The sequence below is a fragment of the Callospermophilus lateralis genome, chromosome 11 (genome assembly GCF_048772815.1).
Source record: "Callospermophilus lateralis isolate mCalLat2 chromosome 11, mCalLat2.hap1, whole genome shotgun sequence".
Classification (NCBI taxonomy): domain Eukaryota; kingdom Metazoa; phylum Chordata; class Mammalia; order Rodentia; family Sciuridae; genus Callospermophilus; species Callospermophilus lateralis.
Genome location: NC_135315.1, coordinates 89,436,577 through 89,458,024, shown reverse-complemented (window position 1 = coordinate 89,458,024; position 21,448 = coordinate 89,436,577). Strand labels below are relative to the sequence as shown.

The 21,448-nt window shown below is 32.0% G+C and overlaps 1 protein-coding gene across 1 annotated transcript in view; it reads left to right on the top strand.

Annotated features, from left to right (window-relative positions):
* The window catches only part of LOC143410666 (A-kinase anchor protein 9-like), an 88,756-nt gene that overhangs the window by 34,793 nt on the left and 32,515 nt on the right, over nucleotides 1–21,448 (top strand). The window contains 5 exon segments of the mRNA XM_076871462.1: nucleotides 15,194–15,439; nucleotides 15,963–16,007; nucleotides 19,436–19,489; nucleotides 19,857–20,030; nucleotides 20,954–21,109. Of these exon segments, the coding sequence (XP_076727577.2) occupies nucleotides 15,194–15,439; nucleotides 15,963–16,007; nucleotides 19,436–19,489; nucleotides 19,857–20,030; nucleotides 20,954–21,109 (675 nt within the window).

The following is a 21,448-nucleotide window of genomic DNA, read 5'->3' as shown; positions in this document are numbered from 1 at the left end:
AAATTTTTACTACATTCAGTAACTTGGAATTATATGAGTTTTTTTTGTTGTTGTTGTTTAACAAGCATTTTTAGTTTGTAGAGTAATGCCAGTGTTGTGTACAATGTTCTGTGTAAGCTCTCTTATTAGGTTATTGATAGGATTTTTCAATTACTGTGCTGCTCTGATAGGCAAGCTAGTTATGGTATAAAATTGTTCCTTGCATTTTCAGATATTCTGGTCCACAGTGAAGAAAGCTATTCTCCCTCTCTGATTTCTTTTAAACTTTCTAGTTTTTTTATATTTGTGACAGGTCTTACTTAATTTTCAAAGTTACACTTGATAACAGTTTTACAACGTACAATTTTTTAAGCTTTTTCTGGATATAGCAATTTGATGCCTCCATCAGAGACTAGTGCGTTCCTGTGATTTAAAACTAATTCATGACTTTTGGGCTTTGCTGAAATAAAAGAAATCATGGTGTTGAGAGGAAAGAATAGACATGACAGGCTTCTTGAAATGTATGTTAAAGAAATTTCTCTAAGGCAGGAAAACAGAGCATCAGTAAAATCCAATGAAGAGATAATTTTGTTTGAGAACAATTTTTATCCCACTCCTGTTCTCATCTAGTCCCTTGGATGTGTCTTTTATTTTACTTTCTCTTTTCACTTTTCAGTTTTATTGACAGAACACCACAGACATCCTTACTGAATGATAACCCACAGCAATGAGGAAACAAAAAAGATAGAATTCATCCAAAGGATTGGACTATGACAAGAGTGGGACAAAAATTTTTCAAACAAAAACATTTCTTATTTTTGTTAAATAAAAAGGTTTGTAGAAAGAGCTAAACTATGACTATTAAACATTTAATTTAGGCTGCTGCTGATTGAAATGTGAATTAATTTCTTCTAATATGACATATAGAAAAAAGTTCTGGTAAATTGTGAAACATTAGTGATAAGGGACATTGTTTTTATTTCTTAGTAAGATTTTTATAAAATTAAAATTAGGTATTCTATTTAATTGGTTAGCATCCATTTAATTGGGAGCCAGGCATGGTGATGCATGCCTGTAATCCAGTGATTCAGGAGACTGAGGAAGGAAGATCACAAGTTCTAGGCCAGTCTCAGCAATTTAGTGAGACCCTAGGCCACGTAGTGAAACCCTGTCTCAAAATAATAAATAAAAAGGGCCACGTGCAGTGGTGTTTACATGTTTGGCTGTTTTCACTTAGTGTAATGTTTTGAGGTTCAGCCATGGTGTAGCATGTGTCCATGCCTCATTCCCTTTTATGACTCAGTAATGTTCCAGTGTGTGTATATACAGCAATGTGTTCACACTTTAATCCATTGATCGGCATTTAGATTGTTTCTATGTATTGTCTATTGTGAATAGTGCTGCTTTGGACATTTGTATACAAGCATTTGAATACCTGTTTTCATTTCTCTTGGGCATATATTTAGGATTAAGAATTCTGGGTCTTATAGTAATTCCATTTAACATTTTGAAGAATCTCCAAATTGCTTACCATAGTGGCTTTACCATTTTACTGTACCATTTCATTTTACATACCCACTGATAATGCATGATAATTCTAGTTTCTCTGTATCTCAACAAATTTGTTTTCTTTTTTTAAAATCATAGCCATTCTAGTGGGCATAAAGGGATTTCCCACTGTGGTTTTAATTCTTTGTTTTCTTGATGACTAATGACACTGAGTGTCTTTTTTGTATGCTTTTTGGCCATTTGTAGATCTTCAGACTATTCAAGTCCTTTACCTATCTTGTAATTTGGTTGTTAGGAATTTGTTTTACATAATATTATTAATATATATATATATGCATCAAGCAAGAGAGCATGTATGATCATGTACAAGAGAGGAGCAGACAGAAATACACATTTCCAGTGGGATATCTTCCATCTCGTTTTTTTTTTTTTTTTAAAGCTTGTTTGGCTCACCAAAATTTAAACTGGAACTTCCTTTGAATAAGCTGTTGGTGAGTTGATTACAGCGTGATGGTGAAGTTTGAGTTTTTTTGTGGTGCAGTGAGTCATTCCATTCTTTGACCAGCTGGTCAAATGGGCACCTGTTGGCCTTTTGGCTTGATCATTACCAATACATATCAGTTTTGGGGGGAAAATGACTTAGTCTTCCATAACAAAAAGCCGTGTCATTTTTCTGTGTGAACACAATAGACATGTGTATGTATTCTACCTAGTAGAAAGGATTTTTATTGTCATATTGACTTCCCTTTTACTTTTTGTGGTAGTTTTCACCAAAATAGAACTTAGGATATTTAATGCCCATTTAGGTACACCTCCTAAAGCTTGGTTAATTTGTTCATGGGTTTTACACTGTTCAAAAGTGCTAAACGTTAAGACTGTTCATAAATTTAGCATTGTTCCAGGAGTAGTTTTGCCTAGGTTATTTATTTAAATCTATATTCTTTTGTTCTATGTAAAATTCCTTTATCTTACACGAACAATGTAATGCTTGTTTGCAGTTGCTTTCCTCTTTCGGGTTACTGTTTGCTCTGATTTTTATGTAATCTAAATTTTTTGTGTAATTATAAGATTTTTTTTGGTGTGTTGATGTGTTTCCCCTTGTAGAGATCATTTTTTAGAGCCTCAAGTTATTTTGATGATTTAGAACTACTCTATATATTATACAAAGTCCTATTTTAAAAATTGACTTTATAAATTGTATTGATTGATTAGATTTTCTGACTTACAGATTTCTGAAAAACTAACAAGATCTACAGTTTCTTTCTCTAGCCACTCCCTAGCCCCTCAGCAACCCTGGGATTGAGCCCAGAGGCTCATGCATCCTAGGTCTTCTATTTCTTGATATTGCATATACTATAAAATTCCTTGTTGTTTTCTAAGGATTGTTCATTGTGGGGGCTCAGTAATTAGGTTTTATTTATTCCTCAGAGGTCTCAGTTTTATTCAAGTCGGTCTTTCTTTACTAGTTGTTTTCCCCAGGGAAGACAGAAAAAGGAACCAATTATAAATAAAATACTAGTTCAAGAATCAAATTTAATGTGTGAAAAGTATGTGAGGGAGATGTGGGGGTTGTTGCCATAGGTGTGGTCAATGATCTTAGTTAACTTCCCGCATCATTGATACTTTATTGAGTGCATGTGTATATGTTGATTCCTTGAAAGTTGAATAAATTAGTAGATGCTCTGAAGATCAAGGTATTAGAAAAGTTGTAAAAACTGCATTAACAAATGTGCACTAGGAGGACATTTTTTAAATGAAATAATGGGTTTTAGCTAAAAGTCACAGAAATTCTATTTTCTATTAATAGATAAATATTTTTGGTGTGAAATCTTTTATATTTTTCAAACTAATGTTTACTTTTGACTTGCATAAATTCCTTTTTAGTGAACTACATGTCTGAGTATTTCTAATGACTTTCATTTTTCTGCTTCAAACAACCAATACCAATTTTTAAAATAAAGTTTGCCAGAAAAAGTTTAATTTGAGATTTATTTTTGTATATGATATTTATTTTTTTGTAAATTAAAAGGATGAAATAATATTTTATATAGGCCTCAAGATTTTAATTTTATGAAAGAAGAGTCTATACTTATTTTTTTCCTAGGATATGAACTTAAATTGTTTTAATGTTTTAGTTTTCTCTGTCTCACACACCATCATATTTTCTATGCACAGTAGTATCTATTTCGGGATGCATCTTGGTTGAAAAATTCTTTGAACATTATGGGATTATTTTTTTTATAATCATAGCCAAATCCCAAACATAATTTTTTTTTTTAAATTCAAAATCTGCTTCATTCTATTCCTATCTCACACCCTAAAAAATCAGGCCTAACTCTTCTTTAATGTGCTTTTTTCTTTCTTTTTTTTTGACTCTGTTAATTTTCTCAAGTTGATTCTGTACATTGTCACTGTCTTGATCTTAAAATGTTCCTTTCATTTTGTTACTCAGGTATTTTCAGTCTTATTAATCTATTTAATGTTTATTTGACCTCCATGCAAGTCAGTGTAGATTCAGAGATAAAAAACCCACAGGCCTGCGCCTAATATTTTCACATTCTAATAGAGTAGAAAGTCAACCACAATACAGTAAGTGAAGTGCAGATAATCATTTATTTACTCATTTGATAAATACATTTGTGCACTTATTGCTTGTTATCTCTTGTGCTAGACTGTAGAATGTGAAAGACATGGAATCTGCTAAATACAAGCTTCACTTAGTTAGTAGTAGGCAGAAACAAAAACAGATATTTATAAATTTAGGAGTGTATTATTATTCTGGCTCTATGAAAAACACAAGGGAGGAATATCTGATTCCATTTGGCAGTTAGAGAAGGCTTCTTGCATGGATAAACTCTGAATGAAGCCTTGAAGTTTTGAGAAAAACTTGGTGAAAAAGGAGAGAGGTGTGGGTAGAAACTTCAGGAAAATGAGACAGGAAGAGTAAAGCACCGAGGTGTGGAACAGTTTGACTTCCTTGGGGGAAGTTGTACAAGAGCTTGGTATTATTGGAGTATAAAGGTATAAGCAAGATAGGGCAAGAGATGAAGCTAAAGAAGGTAGGTCTGGGCTCTATCCTGAGGGTCTTGAATTTCATGTTAAGGAGATTTTTATCCTGAAGGTTGTGGGATATGTTGATGGGTTTTAAGACAATGAGTAATATGGTTACATATACATTCATTTATTTAAATTTTTGCATTTAAAAAATTTTTAACCGATACTTAAAAAGATTGAGTTTCAGATTGATCCATTTTGCAGCTGTATCGAGGATAGACTTGACGGTAAAACTATTTAGAGGCTGTTGAACTACAATTGAGAACAGTGAAATAGGAGTGAAAGTGTGGGGATAATCAAGAAATATAGAGAGGAAAAAATCAGAATGTGATTGGTTGGTAAAGGAGAGAACATGGATAGAAGGTTGGTGTTATCACTAAGAGAAAAAGAAGAACAGTTTCAGTTGTTGACTTCAGGCAAGATTGGGAAATCAGTTTGGGATATTTTGTATTAGAAGTTCCTTATGAGACATCTGAGTGGAATTTTTCAAAAATTTTGTGGAGAAAAGTATAACCTATAGTGGCTAACCCAGATTGTTTGGGATCAAGTGTGACTTTGTCATTTAGTGGCTATATGTCTTTATAAAGTTATACTTAACCTCTCTGTAACTCAGTAACTCATCTGTAAATGTTGGTACTGGGGTTGATGTGAAGATTTAGCCTTTTAGTATAAAATACTTTAGAATTTTGTCAGGCTGTAAAAAGTCTTAAAGAATTATTAGCCATTCTTAAAATCATTGTCATGTTGGAATTTAGAAGATTAAAGCTATATAGCAGAAAACTAGAGTAGAGAAATATGCTGGGATCAGATAATGAGGGGCTGTATGTATCACTTAAAAGTAGTATGAATTTTAACCTAAATATAGCAGAAAACTTTTTTTTTAAGTGTGATATATCTTAACCTCTGAAAGGGTTCTTTCCAAATAATTTATTATTTTTAGGTAGGTATGCTGCCACCAGGTGGTAGGTATGTGTTACTGTTGTACAAATGAAGCAATAAAACTATCATTTCTTTTAAATGAAGTATTGATTTGATTAAGATTGCTGAATATAAACAGTCTAATTCTGGTAGGACTTCTTTGTTTCAAAACAAAAACTAAGATTAGTTAAGATGAGGTAAGAGAGGGTTGTTGTAAAAATGCAGAGATTTCAGAGGAAGGACGGAGAAGTGTAGTAGGGCCTCAGAGAATCTGAAAAACCAATGGAAATTGATGCCATTCTTGCCACCATTTCTTATCTCATTTCCATAGTTTTGTATATTAACTTCCTTTATTTACACATCAGTTTGTGTATGAACAAAAATTATAGGATGAATTTTCAAACCTATGCTATATAGTGGAATGGTTTCCCATTAAATACATTTTTTAAAATTTTTTTAAAAGGCAAAAAAAAATATATATATATATAAACAGTGGAAGCAAATCTCATAAAATAAACCACTATCTGGTGGTTCCCAAATTTTGCTGTACACTTGAAGCTCCTGGTAAGCTTTTTAAAAGTTCTTTTTACTGTTTAGAACACACCCCATGCCAAAAATCAGAAAGTCTCACTATTTTAAAAAGATTTTCAAAGAGCAGAAAAGTTTAAAACCCATTGATAGAGCCACTTTGCATGATTTTGCAATACTTGAGTGATTATATATTATGATTTCTTATAAGCCAGGTACTTTACTTGGTGTGATTCTATAAGGATTATTTAATGCCAGAAGGAAAACTGGCTGTATTGGATATAGAGAAAAGTGTCTTGGGCTGCAATTTATCTTGTAGGATGATCATGTGTACTGTAATTTAGAGGTCATTTTAGTGGTGTGGCTGTAATTACATGAGGATCAAATTATGCACTAATTTTAGAATCCTTCATACAAGATATCTCTTCTCTATAACCTTTCTGGACAGCTCTGCTACTTCCTTGTTCCCTACTTTCAAGAGAAGAATCTAATTGATTCACTCCTCTTATCAAAAGAGGGTGAAAACAGATGTCATGGATGGTAGAAGTTGTAAGTACTGGCCAGTTCCCTCAGAAGAAAGTTCTACATACCTTAAAAGTACTTCAGTATTTCACCTACAGAAGAATGCATGGTAAATATATATATATAATATTAAAACAAGTGAAAAAAAGACCTCTACACCTATCACTTAGATTAAAAACATTCATGTACCAATGCATTAAAATCTTTATCTAATTCCACCCCTAGCACCTGAGCTAACTATAGTTCTGAATTTATCATCACCTTGCTTTTTATACCACATATGTGTACACAAACTATACTTAGTTTTCTGTTTTTGAACTTAGTGGTGTCATTATGTGAAGTCTTCAGTGATTTTCCTTTTGTTCAATATCATTAGAGCATTTTCACTCCTGTGATGGTATTCCCTTATAGAAATTTATCTCAGTGTCCATTCTCATCAGTGAGCATTTAGGTCATTTCCAGTTTTGTTACTGTTACAAATACTTCTACTGTGTTAGGTTTTGTCTGCAAGTGCCAAGGGTTTAGAGTTGGATAGAAATCATGAATCCTGTGTTCCCTTAGTCCTTGAGTACTAGAGAGTGTCTTTGAAAATGAGGTAGAAAGAGGGAGTGAAATCAAAAGCAACCTGGTGAGGCTGGGGTTGTAGCTCATTAGTACAGCAATTGGCTAGCAGGTATGAGGCACTGGGTTTATAAAAATAACTTAATAAAATGGGAATTGTGTTTATCTACAACTAAAAAATAAAAAAAATGAAAAAAGCAAAACTTGTATTTGTTAATATTATCTACATGGTTTCATTATTTAAATCATCAAACAGACATCCCTGGGAACTATTGATGAACACTGGATACCCATTGACCATTAACATGGATCACTGAACTGAACAGAGGTAGCAGTTCCTTTATTTTTTTTTCTATTTTTTTTTTAGTTGTAGATGAACATAATATCTTTATTTATTTCCTGTGGTGCTGAGGATTAAACCCAGTGCCTCACAACGTGCAAGGCAAGTGCTCTACCACTGAGCCAACCACAGCCTAGTTCTTGTATTTTTGAGTTGGTATTTCCTGCCAAAACTATATGCTTACCAGAAGGAATCACTTATAACCTAGACTTAAAAATTAATAAATAATAAAATAACCTGCATGACAGTGACAGTAGGTGGTATCTGATACCACCTACCTCTGCTTCATTTCACTGTCATGCAGGTTATTTTATTATTCTTTTGGATGTGATTTTTAGTAGGTATATAGTTTTATTATTCTTTTAGAAAATAGTTATTATTGGTGGTGGAATGGCAGTGGCAGGAGAAGACAGCCTGAGACATAAGCATACAAAGACTGAGTACACTATCCCAAGCAGCAATTGTAAATGATATTCTTGCTAGACATTTTCTATCAAGAATCTGATATGAAACTCTCATATTGATTTGGATTGCTCTAGAGCCAGGAGTACTGGATTCAGTTGACTTCAGGCTAAAAAGAAAACACTCTTGGTTTTCATCATAAACATAGGAACCAATGTGATAGTAAAATGAAATGAGACTCCAATATGAAACTGTAGCCACTGCTTTAGCATTTATCACTTTGTTCCTCACTCTGTCTTGGTATTCTAGTGCTAATATCATTGTATTGATTCATGGAAGAAACTAAAAAGATTGTTTCATGACCTAAGTTTTTTGTTGTATATGTTTATATGTGCATATTAGATACAGAGATCTCTCTGTGCATGCATATATACTTACATGCATCTATATGTATAAAATAAGCAGATATAAATGGAAAACATAGGCACCATAAAAAATAGTTATAGTAGCATATGGAGCCATGATAATATTATCAGTGAATATTCCTTAAAGATATGTAGGGGTAGAAGGCAGTAAAGATCTTTCAAAGAAGAAAAAAATTACCTGTAGTCTCATAATCTACAAGTAATTCTTTTTAATAATTTGTTTTAATTTTTAATAGTTTGTTTATATGCACAAATATATTTAAAAACTCCACTTGATTCATTTTATGCAGTTTTGTGCTCTTATTTTACCCAGCTTTATACTGAGAACATTTTCCCACATTAGAATTTTTTGAAAATATTTTTTGACAGCTGCATAACATTATATTGCATTAAGTAATTATAGCCATGTGTAGCCATGGACCTGAATATATCATCTTAGGTTTTTTTTTGATTGTTTGTTTGTTTGTTTTTGGTTAAAGAAACTATGTAGGAGTTCTGAAGTTCTGAGAAATAATGCCTATAATTAATGCCTAGAGGTGCCTCTTTCACAAAAAATCAGTTTTTAAAAATTTAGCAATTATTCACAGCTTATATGCAGTCACTGTTCTAGACCTGGAGTGTATAATGATTGATTTTTATTAAAAATCCCCTCCTTTATGGAACTTTCTAGTAATTTCTTCTGAATGATACTTAATAACATGAGAATAAAATAATGTTTTGGTAATTTTATGTACTTAGATGTGATTCGTTCTGAACACTGAATCATTCCACTTTCTCTGTATCCTATACCATTTTTCAGTTGGGATTTTTTAGTAATAGCTATATACTTTTTGTTGACTTGTATTTTCAAGCAACAGTTTACAAATTTTCATAGGTAAAATGCTGGTTTCCTTAGAATTGCAGGTAAAGAAAGGAGAAAGGAAAGGAAATAATTGAAAAATTTTCTCAAAAAACCTCAAGACCTGGAGGAAATTTTAAATGATCCTTCTAATGCATTTCTTCATTATACAGTTGAAGAAACTGAATTCTCCTGATGTAAAGTGACTTGTCCACTGTCACATAGCTAGTACTATATGACAGCTCAGCACTATATTATATGTAGTCCATATTGTTTTGAAATTCAAGAAATATTTGGGTTGTCTGTATACCCAGGCCATGAAGTACACAAAATTAAGATGATTCCTTAAGCTAAAGAATCTGTTTTCTTTTTAAACATGAAGGTGATCGAATTGAATGAGATTATAGGTTATAAATAGGTTTGGTTGCTCAATGATTTAAAGTCTTATGGTCTTTTTTATTCTTGATTTCCTTAGTTTTATTTAGCACTATTTTTTTCTTACAGGTTTTTTTTGTTTTTGTTTTTTTGAATGGGGGGTGTGTCTTGCTAATTCTGAGGCTGACCACAAACTCTTACATTCAAGAGGTCCTTCTGCCTCATCCTCTCAAATAGCTGGGACTACAGGCATTCTCCTAGGCCTGGTTTGTACCTTTTTGTTATTTTGGAAAATATGATTCAGAGCATCCTAAAATGTTGCTTTTATCTTTGCTCTCATTTGCCCTTCTTCAGCTGGTTTTTAGGTTAGTCGTTATAATCTTTTTGTTTCCATGGTTAGGCCACCAAAGTTTTTCTGTGGTAGTTTATATAGCTTCTTGTTTATCATCCATAAAGAAATACTAAAAAGGCTTAATGACAGCCCTGCAAAGAACAAATAGTCACCATAATTAGAATTATTTGGGATTTCTTCCATTTTCTACAGGAAAAACATAAAAATCACTTTTTATAGTTATTTTTAAATACTATAGAGATTACCAGATTACATATTTTTGTAACATTCTCTTTGAGGTATGTGCATTTTCACGTTTGTTTTTCCTCTCATCAAAAAACACTTGTCAGTTTGGCAATTTCATTTGTTCATGCTTTAAAATTAATGTTCTAGGATTGTGAAATACAATCAAAAAGGACCTAAAAATACATAGAAAACAAATTAGTATAATGAAAGGTTGGATTTGGAGTCAGATACTCTAGTTCTGTTTTGTTTTGCCACTGATTTTAATATTGATCAGGTAACATTGATTTTTTTTAAATATTTTTTTATTTCTACACAATACATTTATTTTGTTTATTTACTTTTATGGGTGCTGAGGGCCTCGCATGTGCTAGGTGAGCACTCTACCGCTGAACCACAACCCCAGCCCCTAACAAATTGATTTTTATATATCAGCTTCTACATTTTTGTCTCAGTAAGATATTTTCTGACCTATCCCCACAGTCCCACAAATTGAATTTCCATTGTATGCAGTCTTTAATGCATATACTTTCTCTTCAAAGCACTTTTTATAACTTGAATGTACATATTTCTTTTTTGTTTAATATTATCTTTCTTACTGGATTGCAATTCATGAGAGTTCATATGTGTTATTTATCACTACATGCCCTGTCATAGCTCATGATAGGCAGTCAATAAGTATTTGTTAAATAACTGAACTATATACTTACAACCGGACATAAATCTAATTTTTATGCTTTCCAGGCATAAAACTACAACACATCTCTTTCGGAAGTCCTTTTTAAAGAAAATCAGGACAATACAGTTTCCTATAACACAATACACCTCTTCTCTCTCTTCTTGCTGTCCATATATGTATATATGAACGATTGCCAGGCTTAAGAAATTGCTGTAACCCTTATTTCTCACTCCATTTAATAATAGAGTTTGGCATTATACTGTGAAGTTCTACTTTTGGGGCCATGTGTTTCACTGATGTCTAGCACAGTGCCTGGCATGTAGTAAATAGTCAATGTACACACAAAACCTAAACAGACTTCAATAAATCATTTATTTTTGAAGGAACATTATAAAAACTTGGCATGTTTTTATATGTAACATTTTGAAAATGTATTGTTTTATTGAGAATGATCATTTATAAAATTATAAATATTGAATTTAAGGAACTCAATATATTTATATTCAGTTGTTTATTCATGTTCTGGTCAAGATAAGACATTTACTTGTGATCTGGTCTACTTTTGAAAGATAAATATGTGAACATAATATCTTTCCAGTACATCTTGCAACTATTTCTGTGACTACATATGTTAACACTTTTATAATTGGCTTCCAAATGACAAACACAGATGGCTGTAGTCTGAATTTTCAGCATGTTTTAGAATAAATGTTTTCTCAGTAATTTAAAGTGCATCATTTCAGTATCAGATGGTTATCTAATTGATTCAGATTTTTTTGCTTATCTGCTAGCTTGCCATTTTTCAAATTTAAAATAAAACTAAATAGCTATAAATAATTGAATACATGATACAATCTTATCCCTTTCACATTTTTATAAAACAGTAGTCTTACCAGAAAGCTATTATGGATATTATTTTTTATGAGAAACTTTTTGTTCTGTTTTGGTTTTCTTGGTGGAGGAGGGAGGTTATAGTGAGAAGGATTGTTTTTATGTTCTTATTCATTTATTAGCCATTTTTGTAGTTGGTCTATTTAATAGTTACAGTAATTCCAATCATATATTTCCTTTTTTTTAAGGAACAAAGAAATTCACTTAGTCTCATTCTTTTATCTTTCACTTCTTAAGAGTGATTCAAGTAATTTGAAAATTGTTCATTTTAATTTTGAAACCATGGAACATTTTAATAAAGTAGAATTAGGTATGCCTTTTATATGATCTTGCTTAGTGTGGTGACTTTTCAATAAAAGATAAATTATCCTTTTAAAAAATTCAACATAGGGACTGGGGATGTGGCTCAAGTGGTAGCACACTCGCCTGGCATGCACGTGGCCCGGGTTCAATCCTCAACACCACATACAAACAAAGATGTTGTGTCTGCTGATAACTAAAAATAAATATTAAAGTTCTCTCTCTCTCTCTCTCTCTCTCTCTCTCTCTCTCTCTCTCTCTCTTTCTCTCTCTCTCTCTCTCTCTTTCTTTTTGCCGCAGTCCGGCTACAGCAAACTAGCTGGGGATGACGAACAACTTGTGTATGTTGATACAGCAGGAATGGGAGCCGTTTATTGTAGGACAGGAGCAGTATTTATACATTCCACACAGCTTATCTAATTAACATAAACTAGATATGGCAGTCAACCAATCAGGAATCTCCACACTTAATGGCTCACTGGCGTTATTTCACAAACCACTCCCTCTGGCAAAATGCCAGGCGCCCATCCAGACTTGTTTACAGACTCTAACATCTTTTTAAAAAATAGATAAAAAATTCAACATATATTTATTTAATATTGCTCTAGGCTTTTAATATATAGAAGTAGGGAGGAAAAAATGTCCGTGCCCTCATGGGGTTTACCTTCTGGTTAATTTTTCTGAAAAAATAATATGACTCACATAATGAGTAGTATAGGCCTAGAACAGTATCTTTAATTATGTTTGTAGAAGTGATTCATTCTAAATACTATAATGGAACTATTTCTACTTTTTATTCCATATGTGTGTGCTTCTTTTTGCATTTAGTAACAGATATTCGTATTTTGAAGGGTTTTTTTGGTTGTTGTTATTTTGTTGTTGTTGTTGTTGTTTAAATCAAACTTTCCATTCTTTATTTATCTATCTTTCATTTTGTGCTGATGGTTGAACCTGGGCCTTGTGTGATTGCTAGGCAAGCACTCTACCACTGAGCCACATCCCCAGATCTAAGTCATTCTTTCTATAATGCAAAGATAATATTTTTTTCCTTTGTTATATATTTGACATTTGAATAAATATTAGATATAAATTATTGATATAATCTAACACTTGGAATTTTAAGCAAAATCTTCATCTTTGCCTTGATGAATTTTGATGACTAAATATATTCTGATGCAGAAACGTGATATTTCAAGAAGTTTCTGAAATTGAGTATAAATATTATAAATGTCATTATTAGTATTTATTTTTTGGCAATGCATTCTAAGGGATGCTTTTAAATAATGCTCCTCGATTTCTGATTCTATTTATAGATAAAGTATTTGCCAATATTCTAGTTAGTTTATTTTTAAGAATGATCTGCTATGCTCTAAGTAGTTCAAGTACATTCCAGCAGCTTAATAATGTGAAAATAGAGGCAACTGGTCATGCACCTATTCCTCAACACACTGCGTAGTTACTAAATAACTGGGAAAATGTTAAATGTGATATATTTTTATACTCTGTAAGTATAATCATGAGCTATTTCTGACTTATGAATTAAATATCTTTATTAAGGGAATAAAACTTGTTTATATGGTTTTCTTCATCTACAGCAGATAATTTAAGTATAAAATGTTATTTATAAATAATGTATTTGCCACATATTTGATAGTAACATTAGCAAGATTGCTTTAGTACTTTAGATAATAAGAAATTTATTTGCTGTCTTTGTAAGTGGTCTGGTTAATAGTTTGGGTAATTCTAGGCATATATTTCCTCTTTTTAAGGCAGAAAGGAACTTACATGTGGTCTTCTTTTTTCTCCTCTTAAGAGTGATTCAGGAGCTCAAATTAACTTTAAGTCTTTGTCAGTAGTTGCTTTATATAAAAATCAGAAAACTTAAAGTATTTAAAAAAATACAGTAATAGCTCAGCAATATATCCTTTGCCTAGCATATACAAGGCTGTGGGTTTGATCCTCAGTACTACATAAAAATAAATAAAATAAAGGTATTGTGTCCATCAAAAAAAATTCTTAAGAATAAATAAATAAAATGTAAGTGAGCAATAGGAAAAATACCTGTAATCTGAACTCCAAATGTAAACAAAAGTTGTTAAGGTTGTAGTTTTCCAGAATTTACCTATGTCTATGAATATAATGATGTTTAAATTCATACTGGATATAATCATTGAAAGCTATGAGCCTGAGACTTGCCTTATCTTTTAAAAAATGAAGTGTAATTTTCCTTTCATGAAAAGAAATAGATATGCTACAATACTACTTTATACCTGCTATTATATCTCAAAGTCTTTAATAGCAAATGCTTGCATTGGCATTTTTAATATAAGTTCACCATAATTAGTTCTAGTGTTACCTGGTATATAATGTGTACTTCTGATTTTAGGTGGTAAGAAAATATTTTAGGGCTTAAAAAACTTTGGATAGTATAGTAAGAAAGTTTTTACCTTTTTCAGTTTTCTTTCTACTTATGATAATGAAAATCTGTTTGATGCTTGTCTCTCTTTAACAGTCTTTTATTTTGTCCATTTTTTTCATAGCCTTCAGCAACCTCTTACTAAAATTTCAATAATAGATTTATCATTTCTTTTATTTTCAACTTATCTCTTAAAAGAAATAACAAGTGATATTAACTTTTAATTAAAGCCAGAGATTACATCTCCTTTTCAAATAAATTTAAAGAAAATACACTGTTTAAAATATGTTAAGTAAATGATAACATATCGTTGACTAGGGTTTGGTACAAATTCTGATGATGACAGACAAATGATAAAAGGTAGAAAACACTGCTGTTTAAAATTTTAAGTTACTTGCAAGTTTTTCCCACTATAAATATGGTTGCAGTGAGCATTTGTATAGCTAATAGGCTAATTATCTTTTTTGTATAAAAGATAATTTTAGACAATATCTTTTGTATAAAGTAGTAGAACAGAACAAGTGTGTTTGGAGCTCCTTGTTTTTGTGTGTATTTTCATATAATCTTAAATCTAGAGATTATACTGTGAATCCTCTATTCCCCTATTCTAGTTATAGAATAGTTATTCCCCTAACTCAGCTAATTTCCTCTTCTTTAGACTTGACATGTTCATTTCTTACCCCTCAATATTTAATAAGTTCATTCACAAGTACCTAGTTTTACAACCTTTACAACCTGAATATTCAATCCAATAGTTATTCTGAAACTGTGAAGTCATCTATATTATTATCATCGTTTTACTTTGGTGATAGTTTAATTTTTTAAAGAAAGTGATCCCTAAGAAAAATTATCATTGATGTTAATGATACTTTTTTCCTGTAGCTTGCCCAGTTTCGACAAAGAAGAGCTCGATTGGATGGACAAAACCCTCATAAGAAGCCAAAAAAGAAGAAAACCTCAAGCAGTAAAAATGATGTTCATGGCTTGAATATTGATCAATCAAAGAGTGAGGAGATGGTCATAAATAGTTCTCAGGGTGTTGGATCAGCCGTTATGCCTGAATCCACAATAATGAGAACTCTAAACAATGAAGAAATGCTTAAGCATGAGCAGGTCTTTTGTGTTGATGTAAGTATTCATCCAGATTTTAAAACATTCTACCTCTAACTAGAAAGTAGTGGCAGTGAAAAGTCATTAACATCCACCTGAGGGAAGCTTGACAAAGTCATTGACTTTTTAGCATCAAGAACTGATGATTCTTTTAAAGAACTTGAACTTTTCTGATGGCATGTTAAGGATTTACTTTTATTTAAAAGAGTTACATGAATTAGAGGAATGGTGTCTTTGATGCTTTTGGCTTACAGATGACATCTACTATATATGTAAAAGTTCTTGGTACTTTTGTATTTATAACAATGCCTTGTGATAAATTTTATATGCATTATTATAAGTCATTATAATTCATAATGAAATGAAATTTTTAAAGATTTGGATAATTTTTACTAGTTTTTTAATAGTATTTTTGTGAATTTTCTATCATTGTTACTAACAGCAATGTCTTAGTAAAGCAGAATTTTTTTTTTTTTGTAAAGTATGATATTTAGCAGGGGAAAAATGTCATAATTGTAATCATGTTTTACTTTTGTTGTAGCCAGAAAGTGAGATTTCAACCACAGCAGATGATTTCTCTTCGGAGGTAAGACTAACATATCCCAATTAAAAATGTCATAAATAAAATTGATATTTTTTTGAAATTATTGATTGTGCTTTATTTCTTATAAATTTATATGCTTCTGTATATATTTAATATAATTTAAGGTAACATAATATAATATAAATAGATTGAAAAACTGAAAATTATATTTCACTGCTGTATCTTTTTCCAGTGGTTAGCTAAAGTCTTAACTGTTTGAATTGCTTAATCCTTAATTATATAGCAGCCCTAATTTGGTTTTTAGGAAAGTGAGTCTGCATTTCTAGGATCCATGACCATTTTAAGATAGCCATTTAGCACAGTAAAAATTTTATAATTTGTATGATTTTTATAGTAATGCTTTTTACAAATGTTTGAATACTAGTGTGTGTGTGTGTGTGTGTGTGTGTGTGTGTGTATACACACACATACATTTATATATAAAAATGTTTATTGGAATTAATGTTGCTGTAGTGTTGTGCGTGTGTGTGTGTGTGCATGTGTGTTACTGGGCATTGAACTCAGGGCCTTGTACATGCTAGGAAAGCACTTTGTCACCAAGCTACACTCCCAGCCATTTTTAAGTTTTATTTTAAGATAGATTCTCACTAAGTTGCCCAGGCTGTCTTTGAACTTGTGATCCTCCTGTCTCAGCTTCCTGAGAAGATGGGATTAATGGTGTGCATCACCATGCCTGACAATGATGATTTTTATTTTAGGTGATAAACTATAAAATAGGCATTGGTCTCTTAAGAAATACCTGCCTTCTTTATATGTTTGCAATAAGTATCACTTTGTTATCTTATTCTTTTTAGATATGATTGTCATTTCTTTGCTCCCAGATTTAGAGTACATGGAAAATTATTCTTTACTCTGAATGTTTAAGCAACTTAGTATATTTCATAAGTCTGAATTTATTGTAGGCTTCTAATAGAAAAACTATGTCCTTTTTTTTAAGAGAGAGAGAGAGAGAGAGAATGAATATGAATTTTTTTGTAGATAGACACAACATGATGCCTTTATTTTATTATTATTTTTTAATGTGGTGCTGAAAATCAAACCCAGGTCCTACCCATGCTAGGCAAGCACTCTACCGCTGAGCCACAATCCCAGCTCGAAAAACTATGTTCTTAAATTAACATATTACAGTTTTTATTTTTGTTGTTTGAGTGTGGGTGTGTGTTTGTTACTGGGGATTGAATGCAGGGGCTCTCTACCACTGAGCTACATTCCCAGCTGTTTTTATTTGAAACTGACTTGCTAAGTTGCTCAGGCTAGCCTTGTGCTTGCAAACCAGAATTATCTCAACTTTATCCATGGTGTGGTTCTCTGAGGACCTGCCTCTGAACATCTGCCAAGAAAATGCTCCAGCAGAGCAGAATCTTGAAAGTCATTCACAAAGACATTTTTAAAATTTGCCTTGAGCTTTTTTCTGAGCTGGCACAAAATAAAGAAAACTACAGGGAAAAAAGTCAGAGGCATTCTCTTAAAATCTCTAAAACCTGGAAGCTCTGAGGACTCCCAATAACTACTGATGCCTTTCTGAGCTGCTTGACTATCATACCTCCCAGTCTGGAGGTGAGATCACTTTTCTGTCAAAAATGTCTGTTGCCTGAAGGAGACTCAGGTCTCATCACTGATGAGAGCAAAGATCAGATAGCAACTCTGCTTTTGTGGAGTGGAGAAACAGGGCTTTCAGGTTGTATATTGATGAGTATTGCATGCTGTAGCTTGGGGAATTTGGTGGGAAGGCCTGCAACTAACTAAAGATGAGGATGAGAAGAATGAAATGAAGGAGAGTGAGGTGAAGTTTGAGAACTCTTCTGCAAACTTATGAAAAAAATCTTAGATAAGAAGTTGAGAATCTTAGTTATGAAGGTTTTGACAATCCTCCAGTAGGCTGTCTTCAACCTGCTGCATTGTGACTAGCACTCAGGGCTGAACAGCAACCTCAGAGCAGATCATAACAGTCCAGGCATTTCAAGACAACTCTACAATCGGCAACATGATGGCCAGAAAGTACTTGGAGATAGATCCTAACCAACTCATTGTGGGGCATTATAAATATGTTTAAACTGAATTAGAGGAGAACTAACTGAATATTTGCTATAGAGGTATTAGATATAACTATTATACTGGATAAATAATTTATGTAATACTGATAACATGATATTTGACATGATCTTTGATGATATTTACAAATATTCATTTTATTACACTGTTACTTCAAAATAGAAATTTTAGTGTGTACTACAATCAGAATATGTCATTTCTGAGTCATGAAAAAGTAATTGAAATTTGGAAGTATTATAATTTGAAAATTATCACAAGTGACTTTATATCTAGAATTAGTATTCCTACATTCTTGTGGTTTTTCACCAATTACAATAATGTGTTAACAAAAGTTGTTTTTTTGCCTTTCATTTAGCTTTATTTCTCAGAGATTATTCTTAGAATTAAAGTAGAGCAATCAAACTGATTTTTTAAAAGTCTCTTAGTTAGGACCCTCTCCCCCCCCCTTTTTTTTATTTGACAGTTGTGGTTATTGGGCCTTGCAGATGCTAGGCAGATGCTCTACAACTGGGCTACATCTTCAGTCCTAGGATTTTTACTTTTTAATGTGTCATGCCTCATACAGACTTAATCCTAACATTCTGACTAGACATTCTGACTAGTCTGTCCTACATATTTCAATGTTAACAATTTCATTCTCCTGGGTTCTATTAACATAGAATTGTGAAGGCTTAAGATATGGGCAGGAATGAAGTTGGTTTTTGTACTCTTAGTGGTAAAAAGGCAATTAAATGATTAATTGATAAGAAATTAATTTCCCACTCCTTAAACCCTATGTACATATTCTATCATCCTCCTTTCTCTTACTACAAAATATCTGTTCTACAGACAAGTGGTGATATGTTAAAGAAAGCCCCCACATCTGTCTGGATTGGCATGACTAGCAGTAGTACTATCCCCAGAGGAAAGTTCTTAGGGGAGTGTTCTTTACCTCTTTATTTCCCTTTGCTTGCTTACTAGCCTTTAATTAAATTTATACCAGTAAATGGTTTTATTTCAAAATAAATAAGGCTTAATTTTAAAAATATTTTTAGCTAATTTTAAGGAAGCATTTTGTAAAAGAAGATCTAGTAACTTGAAGCTTTTAGTTATCTTTCTGAAGACTAAATAGGAACTGCACTTAGAACTTCAGTTAACTTAAATGAAAGTGTCTTTTGCATTGTAAGAACTTAGATGTTTGAGGAATGATTGACATTTGATATGCCTCTTAGATACTTCAGTTAAATATAATTACCATATTTGTTTTGCTATTAAGGCATTTTCCCTAGATGTAAAAGATACACAGTTAGTAGAAATATTATTGTTAGGTAAATAAAATTTGGTCTATCATAATATATCAGGAAATTGTTTTTATACAGGTAAATGATTGCTGTAATGTGGTGAAAACAGGAAAGCCTACCAATTTATTAATGGTACAGTATATAAAACTACTCATGATACTAATATTTTTTATTGTTTAAAATCATTTGACTTACTAACCAAGCTTTCTCCTGTATGTAATTCTTTCTGTATGTGATTTCTAAAAGTTACTAGATCTTCTTTACTGCTTAACAAAACAAAGTTACCTCATTTTCATTATAACATGGAATTGGAACAAAATTTGCAGATATGCTGTTTAGGGGGAATATCACATTAATAGCAAACCAGATTCCCATAGAAGTGAACTTCAAAGTGAAGAGTGATGTTTTAAAGTGGATTTTGCTATGGAATTCAATATTCGAATTCCTCACTCAGGAATGTTGCTAGTACTGAATTATTAAAAATATTGGATTGATTTAGGAAGAAGAATTTGGTGTCGTTGATTCTTATTCTGAACAAGGCGCACACTATAGTGAGACTCACCTAGAGTTGATAGAAAATGAATTAGTTGGGAAACCTGAACATGAGCCCAAAGAACTGAACAGAGAACTGGAAGAAATGAGGACCACCTATGGGACTAAAGGATTGCATCAGGTACATTTACCTTCTGTGGCCTTTGTTTGCTACTCACAAAAACAAAAACAGGAAATTTTTTTTAGGTGGACACAGTATCTTTATTTTACATTTATGTGGTGCTGAGAATCGAACCCAGTGCCTCACGCATGCTAGGCGAGTGCACTACCACTTGAGCCACATCCCCAGCCCTCCAGGAAATTTTAATGATAGTTTATTTATTTAATGAGAATTACAAGTGTTAACTTAATCTTATCTCATTCACGAGAAAAATGGGGTTCTTGCACATAGTATTAAGAATTCCATTTTACACCTAGAATTCAACTATTTGGGGTAACATGTATGTTACTTTGTTTATTTAACTTAATAAGATAGAGTAAAATAACTTTGGTGATTTCAGGACAGATGTTTTTCTAATGAGCCTGAAAGAAAATTGTGGTATAAATCATATTTTTTTAAAAATGATGACTTAAACCCATTAAGAATGTCAGCATGTCCCTGTAAATATTATCTGCAGTTAGAGTGACATCTCTTGTATTAAGTAATCAGTTATGAATCAAGATGAAAATGGAATATTAATGAGGATGACAGAATAGATTTCAGTTTCATCCTCTCCAAAAACAAGTTGATGCTGTTGCCTGGTAACAGATTGGGGGAGCTCCCCAATATAAAGGCATTTGCTTCTAGAATTAGATATATAGAAAAGCCAGAACAAGTGAAAATTTTTTGCATGTGCACATTAATTTCTTTCAGATTGATTTGGAAGTAAAACAAATTTCTTAAAGCTCATAGCTTTCAAATGTGGGAGATAGCATACAAATTGTAAGAATTCCACTAATGTGTTTTGAATCTCATATTTTTTAAAAAGTTGCTTGTAACAATGATAATCAGTTTTATGTAAAATATAAGCCTAGAATGTAATTATTTTCACTGATTTCCTTTAGTTACAAGAATTTGAAGCAGCAGTTAAACAAAGAGATAGTATTATCACACAGCTCACCGCCAATTTACAACAGGCAAGAAGGGAAAGGGACAAAACGGTGAGAGAATTTGTAGAGTTGATGGAGCAAAGTCAAAAATTGCAGATTCAATTCCAACAAGTAAGTATTACAAGTAGAACAAGACTTACTCTATTTTTATAACGAATTTTTAAATTTTTTCACTTTCTAGAACAAATCTGTTATAAAGCCATTTGTTTATTCATACTGGAAAAACTAGTGAAAAAGTGTTATGTTAATCAAGAATTTAATTTATACTTCTTGGGTAGTTTCTTGCTATTGTTTTCTTTGTACTTCTTCTCTGTCTCTATTTAAAAATTCTACAAAGTCTTATGTGTATTTTTGCAGAAATTTAACCTGCAGTTACACCCTACTTTTTTTATCCCTGGTATGGTTTTATGTTAATTAGGTTCTCAATTATAACTAGACTGACAACTGGAT